This window comes from Ovis canadensis, chromosome 1, assembly GCF_042477335.2.
Source record: "Ovis canadensis isolate MfBH-ARS-UI-01 breed Bighorn chromosome 1, ARS-UI_OviCan_v2, whole genome shotgun sequence".
Classification (NCBI taxonomy): Eukaryota; Metazoa; Chordata; class Mammalia; order Artiodactyla; family Bovidae; genus Ovis; species Ovis canadensis.
Genome location: NC_091245.1, coordinates 223,233,120 through 223,247,845, shown reverse-complemented (window position 1 = coordinate 223,247,845; position 14,726 = coordinate 223,233,120). Strand labels below are relative to the sequence as shown.

General features: G+C 39.4%; 1 protein-coding gene across 2 annotated transcripts in view; it reads right to left on the bottom strand.

The window, feature by feature from the left end:
• Window positions 1-306: 306 nt before the first annotated feature.
• ZBBX (zinc finger B-box domain containing) overlaps window positions 307-14,726 on the bottom strand; it is a 121,396-nt gene continuing 106,976 nt past the window's right edge. For both annotated transcript variants that reach the window (XM_069545381.1, XM_069553256.1), the window contains exons 19-21: window positions 14,037-14,294; window positions 2,347-2,485; window positions 307-582 (exon numbers count right to left, since the gene is read on the bottom strand). In XM_069545381.1, coding sequence (XP_069401482.1) covers window positions 456-582; window positions 2,347-2,485; window positions 14,037-14,294 — 524 coding nt within the window. In that variant the 3' untranslated portion in view covers window positions 307-455. The remainder of the gene's footprint in view (window positions 583-2,346; window positions 2,486-14,036; window positions 14,295-14,726) is intronic.

Genomic DNA, 14,726 nt, shown 5'->3' with positions numbered 1-14,726 from the left:
AGCCACATGGCAGGGCAGTTCTCCTGGGTTCCCTTACCCTACTGTTCTCCACCTGGGTGCCCTTTCCCAAAAAAATCTCTTGCTTTGTCAGCACATGTGTCTCCTCAGACAATTCATTTCCAAGTGTTAGACAAGAGCCCAGTTTCAGGCCCTGGAAGGGGTCCCCCTTCTTGCAACAGTACTACCTTCCTGCAATAGTACTACCTTCTGATAAGTTCTTAGAGACACAGTTACAACTTATTTTTTAAATTTCATTGAATGTTACTAATATAATCTGCAATCTGGAAGAAAAAGTCCTTAAACTTATAATTTCACTAATTTTTATTAGTCTGTAAACCTTGAAATATCAGAGACAATAATCAAAAATCCCTATCACCCGGACAGGTAATCACTTGATAAATTTTTTCAGGTTTGCTTTACTCTGTGTACAAAATGGAAAAAGTAATGAATGATCACTAGGTACTCTTTGACCATGGGAGTGTAATGACATGTTGCTTGTCAAAAAAATCTTCCTCCTCCTCATCCGTACTGCTTTCAGAAACTGTCAGCAAAGACTGGATTCCAGTATCCTTTTCAGAAGAGCTGGAAATACATTAAAAGGTCAATACACAATATACAGAACCAGGTTTCAACTCTCCATTTATCTTCTGATCAATACTACACACACTGAAGTAATTGGAGGCAGGCAGACATGAGGGAGGCTGTTTCAGACTGAGACCATAACTCCCAATGTGCCCAATAAACCAAGCCTCTGTGATTCTCATCATTCTCCCTCTCTCAAGAGATAAAGCCACAGTGGAACCAAGGAGAGATTTCATGGTCTCTCGTTGCATCTTTCATTGATGATACCTCAGAAGGTACTTCAGAAATGCAGAGCCTCCAGGTTCTTGTTAAGAACATTCATCATTACCTTGGTTGTTTAACAGAATCCCAGTGAATAAGCTGCCAGATTAATCACTTCCTTTGTATACAGTAAATTAGGACCATGTGGATAGCCAGTCTAGATATGCCAAAGCCAAAATTAATGACAGCAACTATGTAGTTCTTTTACTTTGTTGCATCTTATGGTGAAAAGGAACTCATGGAAACCCTAGTGTGTTGCTGTGTGGGGCTTGGGGTAAGAAGTAGTATGGGGGCACAGAGAGGAGTCCTCATAGTTCAAATATTTTCATCCAAGTTATTAAAAATTTCAGCCCATGTACACTACTAAATAATATAAAATATTTCACCCTGTGATGGATAGAACTCTTCTTTGGATTTTATGCCCCAAACAAGCTAAACCAGCATTTCGTAAAGTCTTGTCAGTGGTCCAGTTTAGATCTTAAATGTGATTAAAAACAAAAACAAAAACAAAAAAAACCAACCTTTCACTGGTCTAAATAGAGAAAAGAAGGACAAGGTAATAACTTTTTCATGAAATTTTTAATTTTAAAGAATTATGCTTTATTCTATTAATATAATCCCTTTATATTTAGTCCTAAATGTCTTTTTTATGAAGTTGGTTTAGTAACTTTGGTTTATTTTTAGGGAAAATAACAGCAACTTTATACTGATCCCTTTAAAAAAAAATGTAAGTGGTATTAGAAATGGAAAAATCCTTGGACCACAGATAAATGATTTTCTCCTTCAGAAAGACAGAATATGAACTTTTGATTCCTTTTTACTACAATATTAGACTTCAACAAATCAAAGGAATTTACAATTCAAGGGGATTTTATTTTACTTTTTTCTCAGTCTGTTTAGAAGAATCACTCTTCCTTTTGCAGGGAATTCTAGGAGACCATAACACCTTGACATGATAGACTACTTTCCTGAAGATTTATTAGTTTTATCAATGTTCCTTATAAACTGATCACCATTTCTAAATGCTCTTATCCTGTGTAAGGGAAGAATGAAGTCATACAGATTAAAATGACATCATTAACAATCTAGACTTGATTTCAAAAAGGAGACTTCTCAATATTTTATTCTAAAAACTTTATTCACGTTGAGTAAGAGTCTATGAATGCAAAGTATTGAAATTCAGTAAGTTAATGAAGACAAGTAAGGCAAGTGTTTTTCAATATAAGAAGAAATACTGAAGGATTATTAAATTCCAAATGTCTTTCCATTTTCCTGACACACATTGTGCAGCAGAGAATTATCTCTTCATATTAAAGCAACAACTTCATAAGCCTTTCACTAAATCCTGATATTTGGTTAGCAAAGCACTTAAACATTTTATAAAGAATAGCCATATAAGTACACACATGAGGACAATATCTGTGTAGTAAAGGTAACTAGTTGGGGGTTGTCAAAAATTTTACAATGCACTCTTTGTACATATAAGCAGCATATTTAACTTACCTCTGTTCCTGAAATCCACAGAGACCCCTCGCACATGAGGTCTTAAGGAAATCTAGGGTAGTCTGACTTATATTCAGCAAATGGTTGTTGAAGGCTGGTAACTCTTCTGAGGTTAGGCTGTAAAGTTTTTCTGAAGGATCTGAAATATTTTATTTCATGCATTGTCAACACATAAATTCAAGAAACAAATACAGAGCATATGGTGCTGAAAGTTTACTCAGTAAACTTCAAGCAGTACAAGGATAGGGGCTTCCCAGGTGTAAAGAATCTGCCTGCAATGCAGGAGACGTAAGAGACTGGGGTTCACTTCCTGGAGTAGGAAATGACAACACACTCCAGTATTCTTGCCTGGAAAATTCCATGGACAGAGGAGCCTGGTGGGCTACAGTACATGTGGTCTCAAAGGAGTTGGACACGACTTAGCAACTAAGCAGCAGTCTGACTTATTTTGCCTAGCCACATTGATTTTTAACATACACTATACTTAAGTGACAAATGCTCTGAAAATTTACAAAGTTCCAAGGAAATACAAGCAATCTTTTTTAAACTTACGATATTGTGCAACTTCTCAACTTGCCTGAATGTTAAACACTTTATTATATCTTTTTGTCTTCTAAGAAATAAAAGGTTTGCCCCCACACAGTCTGAGGCAAAGGTTAGTTTTGGAAAAGCTACTCTTTCTTTTAGACTGCCTTGCTTTATTTGGGTAGATAATAACCATGTGTATGTGAAAGGGGAACAGCCTTAAATCTTCTTTTCCCTGAAGTTGGCCTGTGATTCAGCCTTCTGCTGCTGCTGCTAAGTCGCTTCAGTAGTGTCCAAATTTATATGACCCCATAGTCGGCGGCCCACCAGGCTCCTCCATCCCTGGGATTCTCCAGGCAAGAAAACTGGAGTGAGTTGCCATTTCCTTCTCCAATGCATGAAAGTGAAAAGTGAAAGTGAAGATGCTCAGTCGTGTCCAACTCTTAGCAACGCCATGGACCGCAGCCTACCAGGCTCCTCCAACCATGGGTTTTTTTCAGGCAAGAGTACTGGAGTGGGGTGCCACTGCCTTCTCCTAATTCAGCTTGAGTAAGGACAAATAGTGCAAGTTCAATAAGCAAATGTGTAAGCAATACCTTCCTTACATGAACTACCAAAATATCAAGTATAGAAGTAAATATGATTATTACATTAGACATACTGTTGTCAGAGCCATCTAACTTCTACAAGAGGTTATGCTATGGTGACTTTTAAAACTATTAAAAGTACTGGCTGTTATTCCTGGGGTTACTCAGGTGGTGGGAGTGGGAAAGAACCTGCCTGCCAATGCAGGAGATGTAAGAGAGGGGAGTTCAGTCCCAGGGTGGGGAAGATCTCCTAGAGGAGGGCATGACAACCCACTCCAGTACTCTTGCTTGGAGAAACCTTTGGACAGAAGAGCCTGGCCAGCTACAGTCCACAGGGTCTCAAAGAGTCAGACACGATTGAAGCGACTTAGCATGCATTCCTCCCTTCACTTTAATGAAAGTGACAGGATCAGAAAGACCAAACACCAGCCTGCATGTGTTAAACCCCTGACTGAAGATAATTGGGGGTGGTTAGTATTAACTTGAAGTTTGCGAGCAAGCAGAGATTCCCCTACAAAAATGAACTTAGAATATCCCTCCTTGTATGGCAAAACCAATACAGTATTTCAAAGTAAAAAAATAAAATTTAAATTAAAAAAAATAGAATATCCCTCCTGCAAGATAACTAAGATCATGGCATCTGGTCCCATCACCTCATGGCAAATAGACAGGGAAACAGTGGGAACAGTGACAGACTTTATTTTCTTGGGCTCCAAAACCACGTGACTGCAGCCATGAAATAAAAAGATGCTTACTCCTTGGAAGAAAAGTTATGACCAACCTAGACAGCATATTAAAAAGCAAAGACATTTACTTTGCTAACAATGGTCCATCTAGTCAAAGCTATGGTTTTTTCAGTAGTCATGTATGGATGTGAGAGTTGGACTATAAAGAAAGCTGAGCACCGAAGAATTGTTGCTTTTGAACTGTGGTGTTACAGAAGACTCTTGAGAGTCCCTTACTCCAAGGAGATCCAACCAGTCAACTCTAAAGGAAATCAGTCCTGAATATTCACTGGAAGGATTGATGATGAAGCTGAAACTTCAATACTTTGGTGACCTGATGTGAAGAACTAACTCATTTGAAAAGACCCTGATGCTGGGAAAGATTGAAGGCAGGAGGAGAAGGATACCACATAGGATGAGATGGTTGGATGGCGTCACCAACCCAATGGACATGAGTTTGAGTAAACTCTGGGAGTTGGTGATGGACAAGGAGGCCTGGCATGCTGCAGTCCATGGGGTCACAAAGAGTCAGACAGGACTGAGCGACTGAACTGAAGGTAGACATCAATACATTTATAACAGAAAGTGTCCTTAGAAATTCAGAGCATTCACAATGACAATACGTGGAGAAATCCAGCAGGCTGAGGGTTGAGGCTTCTGCTCCCACCACCCCAAAGCAAGCAAGACAGCTTTCACTGGTCTCGTTTATGTTTGGAAATTCTCTATAAGATTACTTCTGAGAAAAACAAAAGATTCCTTAGGGAAAATTTTTGTCCCATCCCACTTATTGGAGATTAGGAAATTGACGGCCCACTAGGGACCAATAAATGTTCACACAACTACAAGTAGAAGAATTGGAACTCAACCTGAGCTCTTTCAGCTCACCACATTCATAAATCACTATGTTCCAGAATCTAATTATTTAGCATTAGGCTATTATCTTCTCCACAAGGAGGTGTTCCCCCACCCACCCACAAGGTGAATCAAAACAGGTATACAAGGTCCCTTTACATACCCCATGAAAGAGAATGTTACCCGTGGGAAAGTAGTCAGCTCAGGATTTGTAACTGGTAGAACCACAGGGCTAACCCAGTGGTGATGCTTAGATCTAAGGAATCCCACCAGGAGAGGTTAGTCTTTCAAGTCCTAACTGAAGGAATACAAAGCTAATTCAAATTATACAAACAGAATGGGACTATTTTTGTATAATTATTCAGTCTCAAAATTTTATTTCAGAATTAATAGGAGCAGTTATTTAATTTTGGTTAACAGGAGCAGAGGTGATATCACTTGACTTTCAAGGCAGAAAAAAATAAAACTCTAACAAAAACCCTACTGCAGGTTAGTGTTAAAACCTAAAAGGTCAACCATACAAAAACCCAAGTGTTCTGAGTTTTCTCACATGGGACCAGGGAAGATTGTATTGATATTTCCATTGGAGATTTTACTTTATAACTGTCAAATCAGCTGATTGTTGAGAGTGGGTTGAAGTTAAATCTTTCCTATCCCTGGAATAAATGGGATATGTGTATGTTCTCTGATCACTGAAGAATCTCTTAAATGCAATAATAAAGAATGGCAAAGAGGGAAAATTGACTATATACAAAGTTCCACAGTGTATTTCTAAAACTTGGGTTGCTTAAAACACATACATAAAACTTTATTCTACAGAGAAATAAACACACATGAATAAAGAAATGGAGTAAAGAGGAAAGGAAGGACCAAATGACAGGTTAACCCCTTTCAAGGAACAGAAACAAAGCATACAGGCAATTTCCCAGTAAATAATTCACCACCACCAACAAAAACAAGCACCACTTCTAAAGGACTAGATATGCATACATAAGACATCCCAATATTCAGGAGACATGACCATCAGGACCCTCCCCCTGCAACCTGTGAGCCCACGCCCAACCCACCAGCCTGTTTCCCCTCCTCCACTGTCTTGCCTCATTTATCCTTCAACCCTTCTTTCCTTTGCCTTCACTCTGCCCAACACCTTCTGCCTCTCAAGTGATCACAATAGTGATCTGAAGGAAGGATCTCAAATTATTTAAGTGGCACGCAGGTCTGGTGGTCAGACAAAGGAACGTGGGGCAGACCTGCCTGGGTTTGTGCGTGGGTGCCTCTGGGCACCCAGGGGAGGCAGTCACGGCACCATCCAGATTCTCAGTTACTGTAGCCACACAGGGGAGACCAAAAGTACCACTTCCTCACCCATCTACCAACAGGATAGCTATGAAGATTAAATGGAGCAACAGTTCATATAAGAACAAACAGTGATTATTACGACTCATTGAATGGCTTCATATTCCTACATCAGAATGTTTTTAATATGTTGACTTTCATTTTTACGTGTCGCTCAATTTTTTTTTCCCTAAAATTCCAAGATACTCTAAAGCAAAAAAATTGCCATTCTAATTCAGTTTCACCTGACTGTCTTTACAAGGGTTATCTAGCTAATTAACTGACTATAATTCTGACTAGCCATTTTACAGTTTAATATCTTACTTGATGGTCAACCTTCTAATTACTCGGGAAACCACTGCCTCACTATTTTACTTCATACTGTAGTTTGTACCAGTATCAGGTAGATTTTTATTCTTTCTTATTTAAGAAAAAGTTCTCTGTCTTTAATTACTCAGCTGAGTACCTGCAGACTTGTACAAGCATAGGACTGCCAAAGGAATTTAAGGACCACAAACACTCAAACAAGTCAGAATGAGTTTAAAACAAATGAGGCTTTTCTTTTTGGCCACATCGTGTAGCATGTGGGATTTCAGTTCCCTGAGCAAGGACTGAAGCTGTGCCCCCTGCGCTGGGAACATAATCTTAGCCACTGAACCACCAGAGAAAGCCCCAAACAATCATTTATAAGCAGTAAAGAAGTGAATGCTTTACTGTATTTGATTACTGATATTTTCTCATAATGCAAATCTTCTGATATTTCCAAGTTATTCAGGCTATGCTGCTGCTGCTAAGTCGCTTCAGTCGTGTCCGACACTGTGCGACCCCACAGACGGCAGCCCACCAGGCTCCTCCATCCCTGGGATTCTCCAGGCAAGAATACTGGAGTGGGTTGCCATTTCCTTCTCCACTGCATGAAAATGAAAAGTGAAAGTGAGGTTGCTCAGTTGTGTCTGACTCTTCACAACACCATGGACTGTAGCCCACCAGGCTCCTCCATCCCTGGGATTCTCCAGGCAAAAATACTGGAGTGGGTTACCATTGCCTTCTCCATTCAGGCTATAGCAATATCCAAAAACTGATTAAAAAAAAAAAAGCCTTGGTAATGGCTCAGTGGTAAAGAATCCACTTGCAATGCAGAAGACACAGGAGACACGGGTTTGATACCTGGGTCTGGAATGTCCCCTGGAAGAGGAAATGGCAACCACTCCAGTATTCTTGCCTGGAGAATACCATGGACAGAGGAGCCTGGCACACACAGTCCAAAGGGTCACAAAGGGTCAAACATAACTGAAATACTAAAGCATAAGTAGAATTTAGTGTTATTTACAAAGGTACTTGTGGAGGAATAATTATAGTATGAACTAGAGCTAACTATAATTCTCAAAGTGGCCCAGAAGAAAACATGGTTCTAGAATAGAAACAGATTTTATATGTTTTTGACTAAAAGTTGGACTTGCCAAGAGCACCTTAGCTTACTGTATGTCCAAAGCACTGCCCATTGGTTTCTTATATAATTTAACAGTGTTTTCAGGACAGACTACGTGCTAAGCACTTCAATGTTAAAGTGCATGAGTGTGTGTAAGTGCAAAATTTTTATAAATAGAGTATTTAATATATAATCCAATCACTGAACAATTTATGATAAGGCCTATTCTCATACTCATCTTTCACACATGGAAACTGATACAGAGAGAGATTCAGTTCAGTTCAGTTCATTCGCTCAGTTGTGTCCGACTCTTTGTGACCCCATGAATCGCAGCACGCCAGGCCTCCCTGTCCATCACCAACTCCCAGAGTTCACTCTGACTCACGTCCATCGAGTTCGTGATGCCATCCAGCCATCTCATCCTGGGTTGTCCCCTTCTCCTCCTTCCCCCAATCCCTCCCAGCATCAGAGTCTTTTCCAATGAGTCAACTGTTCTTATGAGGTGGCCAAAGTACTGGAGCTTCAGCTTTAGCATCATTCCTTCCAAAGAAATCCCACGGTTGATCTCCTTCAGAATGGACTTGTTGGATCTCCTTGCAGTCCAAGGGACTCTCAAGAGTCTTCTCCAACACCACAGTTCAAAAGCATCAATTCTTCAGTGCTCAGCTTTCTTCACAGTCCAACTCTCACATCCATACATGACCACTGGAAAAACCATAGCCTTGACTAGGCGGACAGTCGGCAAAGTAATGTCTCTGCTTTTGAATATACTATCTAGGTTGGTCATAACTTTTCTTCCAAGGAGTAAGTGTCTATTAATTTCATGGCTGCAGTCACCATCTGCAGTGATTTTGGAGCCCAAAAAAATAAAGTCTGACACTGTTTCTACTGATACCCCATCTATTTGCCATGAAGTGATGGGACCAGATGCCATGATCTTCGTTTTCTGAATGTTGAGCTTTAAGCCAACTTTGTCACTCTCCTCTTTCACTTCCATCAAGAGGCTTTTTAGCTCCTCTTCACTTTCTGCCATAAGGGTGGTGTCATCTGCATATCTGAGGTTATTGATATTTCTCCTGGCAATCTTCATTCCAGCTTGTGTTTCTTCCAGTCCAGCATTTCTCATGATGTACTCTGCATATAAGTTAAATAAGCAGGATGACAATATACAGCCTTGATGTACTCCTTTTCCTATTTGGAACCAGTCTGTTGTTCCATGTCCAGTTCTAACTCTTGCTTCCTGACCTGCATACAGATTTCTCAAGAGGCAATTCAGGTGGTCTGGTATTCCCATCTCTTTCAGAATTCTCCACAGTTTATTGTGATCCACACAGTCAAAGGCTTTGGCATAGTCAATAAAGCAGAAATAGATATTTTTCTGGAACTCTCTTGCTTTTTCCATGATCCAGCAGATGTTGGCAATTTGATCTCTGGTTCTTCTGCCTTTTCTAACACCAGCTTGAACATCAGGGAGTTCATGGTTCATGTATTGCTGAAGTCTGGCTTGGAGAATTTTGAGCATTACTTTACTAGCATGTGAGATGAATGCAATTGTGCAGTAGTTTGAGCATTCTTTTGCATTGCCTTTCTTTGGAATGGGAAAGAAAACTGACCTTTTCCAGTCCTGTGGCCACTGCTGAGTTTTAAGAAAGTATAATAAATTGTCTGTTGTCACAAAGCTGGGAATTCATAGCTCCACGTTTCAGAACCAAACCCCTGGCCCTAGAGCCTGGCTCTCAACCACCCTGCTTTGCTGCTCCCTGTTTCCTGATTCAGCCTGCACACACACACACACACACACACACACACACACATCTTCAGCTCCCACTGGCCCCATCTCTTTCTGAAATGACTCTATTGTCAGCTTCAGCAATTGGAGTCAAAGGAGAAACACTACTCAATGTAATTATTTCCTGTCTTCTCTTCTCCAGACTCTTTGGCAGGGCTCTTTTCCTAGAACTTGGAGGAAGTGGAGATATCCTAGAGCTGACATAAAATAAATCATAAGGTTTGTTGCTTACAAAAAAGGCAGCTTTTACGGGAATGTACACCCATTTACATTTGTATGAGTACAGTTGTGTAGCTGTATCTGTGTGAGACCAGGCTTCATTGAGAGTTGTTTCAGAACTCACCATGAGTAGTGACATGTGAGTGGAATTTTTCTACTCATTGATGCTGAACAGAATATAAAAGTCTGTGCAGAATCAATGAATTTTCTAGAATAAAGCCTGATTGCACCACCGCAGCTGTCACCTCCCTGACTGTTGGTAAAATTTAGCTGATGTGCAGTCCTCTTCTTTCCTCAGCTCCAGGTGAATGTCTGCAAAGCTGTGCATTCATCCAAGGCCAATCTTCCCAAATAGAAAGAGAGCCATTCCTCGGTGGACTGTGTGTAAGTGATTACATTCTTCTCTTTACCCATCAAAAAGCTCTGGTAGTTCACAGGCTATGTAGTGTGTACTTGCTTTTAATGTATGAAAAATTATGTATTCTGGTGAAAATATTGGTTTGGGTGTATGAGAAATGAGTGACAGGGGAAAGGTGAAGCACATAAGAACAAACCTGATAAACGAAATAAAAAAGCTGACAGGTTAGAGACAAACAACCCAAAACTACTGTTTGTAAAGTATTTCTTTGTAAATAATGAAATTGATCAATTTACCAAATAAGACAACCTTCATCTTCTGATTAAAAATTGTATTACTATCCTTTTGATCTAGTTCAGATCTGATATGCTTCATTTTAGAATAAATTTTTTAAAGGTATTTTTATGTGACCCTTTTTTTAAAGCCTTTATTAAATTCGTTCAGAGAAGGCAATGGCACCCCACTCCAGTACTCTTGCCTGGAAAATCCCATGGAAGGAGCAGCCTGGTGGGCTGTAGTCCATGGGGTTGCAAAGAGTCGGACATGATTGAGCGAATTCACTTTCACTTTTCACTTTCATGCACTGGAGAAGGAAATGGCAACCCACTCCAGTGTTGTTGCCTGGAGAATCCCAGGGACGGGGGAACCTGGTGGGCTGCCGTCCATGGGGTCACACAGAGTCAGACAGGACTGAAGTGACTTAGCAGCAGTTGCAGCAGCATTAAATTCGTTACAATATCGTTTCTGGTTTTGTTTTGTTTTTTGGCCACTAGGCATGTGGGATCTTAGCTCCCCAACCAGGATTGACTCTCTACCCTCTGCACTGGAAGGCAAAGTCTGAACCACGGAACCTCCAGGGAAGTCCCTAGAAATGACTTTTAACATGAGAATTACCTCTAAGCATATTTATGTTTGATTTTTAGTAAAGCTGAGTTAGGGAAGTGAATGATAAGTAAAGATGAATCACAATTTCTTCTTCCCCAATCCCTAATGAAATGAATAGGAAAGGGAGAAAAATTAAAAATAAAATAAAATCATAAGTGGAACCAAAGGAAGAGATACAAATTCACATAATAAACCTTGACAAGGGACAACCAAAGGAATAAACAGAAGATTCATTAAGGTACAGCTGGGGGCCTACTCTGTCCACGCCCTTTCTCCCTCCACTCAGTGTGCACACAAACTAGTGACAGGAAAAGGAGAGTTCATCTAAAGTGCTCACAAGTCTTACCAATACCATAAGAAATTCGGAAAAACAGTGGGGAAGGGGAAAGCAAGGAGAAAATGTTGAAAATATTTTTAAGCCCTGAACACCTGCCATAATATCTTAGTGGAGGCAAGAAAATCACATACCCACAGGTGTCCTAACAGAGACAAAACCCACTTGAAATCAGGTCCAATGAAGACTGGTGTTCAATAAAATCCAGAAAAAGACAAGAGAGCCCAGATCCTCCAATAAAGGAAGCTGAACTCAGTCTTTCACGTATTCTCCCTGTGCCTTTGAGCCAGCGGGATACAGAACAGAGTCAATAGCCAACTCACAAACAGAAGCTCCATTGAGAAGATTGACACATCTAGCACAAGTAGCGAGGAGAGAGGAGACTTTAGGGAGAATGCAGTCTCACTATATCAGAAACGGCAGAAGATGCGAGCAAAGCCACTCACAACACATGTGAACAAGTAAGATGCAAGGAAAGGACAGCAAACAAACTGGAATCCAAGAATTCGCTGCACACAAAAATTAAGTGATAGAGCAATCTGGTAGATAACAGATCAAGACCCTAAGAAAATTCCCTCATAAGTCCTTTGGTTACAGAATAAGTAATAACAATGACATTTTTAAAAAGAATAAAACTAATTTAAAAGATCAAACAGCAACATGTCAGACATCAAAAAGGAAAAGCAAACTTGTTCCTGGATTGGACATTGCACCAGAAAAAAACATGCTACAATGAACATCACTGAGACAATTTTAAAAAATTCGATATGTACTGAAGGTTAGAGAATTACAATGTATTAATGTTTAATTTCTTGATTTTGATCACTGTACTACGGTTACATAAGAAAAAGCTGTTGCTTGTAGGAAATACACTAAAATATATTTTTGGAAAAGGGTCATGATTCTTGTAACATTCCCTCAAATGGTTCAGAAAAAAAGTCGTATTTGTGTGTGTGTGTGTGTGTGTGTGTGTGTGTACACATGTGCAAATGAGGTAAGACAAACAGATCATGAAATGGGTGAAGTGTATATGGAAGTTCCTTGTATTATTCTTGCATTCTTGCAATTCTCTAAGTTTAAATTACATCAAAGTAAAAATTACCAAAAAAAAAAAGAATGCCTGTAAAGAGCTAATTTATTGGGTCAATCCATAAAAAATGGACTATAACCAGCTGTAAATTGAAATGCTGATATAAGAGACAAATTTGAGATAACCACAGTAAATAAAAAGCAAAATAAAAACAGCTTAAAACAGTTGAAGAAACATAAGTAAACATTGTAAAGAGATCCAACATAAAACAGGTTTCTTAGCAGCAAAAAGCCAAATGGAACAGAATAGCAATTCAAATATATGACAAAAGAAAATTTCTCTGAAAACAAAGAGGAACTTCTGTGCTTTAAGAAATGCTGAATTACTGATACTGAAATACAATCCTGGTCCAATAACTGAATTTCAAATATTAAGAAAAAAAGTTCTCCAAACATCCAATCAAGAAAGAAGCATGTCACATGCAAAAGAGAGTGAAGTAAAAATGAGAAACCTCAAACTACTTCACAGCAGAATTCAGATCCAGGAAAGGATGAATCAGCGCGTACAAGGTTTAAGAGAAAAATGACCCAAGGAGATTTTGTTGTTGTTTAATCGCTAAATCATGTCCAACTCTTTTGTGACCCCATGGACTGTAGCCTGTCAGGCTCCTCTCTCCTTGGGATTTCCCAGGCAAGAAACTGGAATGGGTTGCCATTTCCTTCTCCAAAGGCTCTTCCTGAGCCAAGGATCAAACCCATGTTTCTTGATTGGTAGGTAGATTCTTTACCACTGAGCCACCTGGGAAGCCCAGACGCAAGGAGAATACCCACAGTCAATTTGCCATTCAAATACAAAGGTAGCAGGCATTCTCCAACATGACAGGATTCAGGTAATAAGGGCTACCACAAGCTCTACCAGTGGGAAAAAAATTGACAACCAAACCAAACAAAAGTTAAATGGAGAAATTGTGCCAAAGTACTAACTAGCACATTATCCAGGGACAGAAGACAGTGGAGAAATGCCTACTAAGTGCAGAGGAAAAAAATTGCTAAATTAATCTAACTTGCCAATGGACTCTAAAGATAAAACAGACAAGAATGCCACAATCAAAACTTCTAGAAATGAATGAAAACAAAAGGCTCAAAATTGGGAAGTCTTAATAAAAATGCAAAATCTTGCATCCCACCCCAGACATACACCTGCATTATAGCAACACCCCTGGGGATATATGTACACATTGAAACTTGAGAAATACTGCTTCAAAAGATCAGATGGAATAGCTCTTGTCTCCAACAATATTGGGCAGTGGCTCTTATAAGAGATTAGTCACTCAGTGAGCTTGTAGGAAGGAGAAAAAAAAATTTTTTTCTGTTCACATGAAGGACCTTAAGACCACTTAACTGTGAATTATATGAGCTAAGGGGATAATCTCTGATATGGCTGGGCACACACAAGTTCTATAACATTTTCACGGTGACATCAGAAGATAGTCAAGAAAACAAACACAAAGGTTGATGGTTTAAAGAGGAAAAGGGAAAAGTTTGTTTGCTTGGAGCATGACATGGAGAATCAGGCAGAAGGCAAAGTTAATATTGTTTCTAGTGAAAAAAAAATAGCATTACCTGCAAGATTTCTCAGCTCATTTAATTCTTTTTCCAAACTGTCTAAGGTCTGCTGATCATCAGCGTCATCTAAGAAAGGCTCATCATGGTCAGTATCATCAACATATTCAATTTCTGAAATTTCAGAAGCGGCTTTAGAGAGTGATTGAGCGACTGCACTTCTTGACCGGGGATGAGAAGAAGAAAACCAGCTGGAACTTATTTTCACAGGGTTGGAAAGTGGTAAATTTGCTGTTGAAGGTCTCTGTGATATCTGGCCTAAAATAAATAATAAATTAACCAACCATTTTAAAAATTCTGAATGAATGCTTTAAAAGATACAGAATACTAGCCTCCTGAACTCAGTTAAATTCATGCAACAGAATTTATGAGAAAATGAACTTTAGATTATCATGTATTTTGCTTTACTTCCATTTGTGAATCCTAAATTACCTTCTTTGTGTTATAAAGAACACTTTGGGTTATTTTTCCTGAATTTTGTCTACAATCAGAGAAAGGCAAGCTAATTTCAATATTAAGTAAAACAAAAATCTGTAAGCCCAGTCAGTTCCAGAACAATTCAACATACAATCTTATCATGTATTCCATGGCCAACCATTGTGCTGCTGCTGCTGCTGCTGCTGCTGCTGCTGCTGCTGCTGCTGCTGCTGCTGCTGCTGCTAAGTCACTTCAGTCGTGTTCGACTCTGTG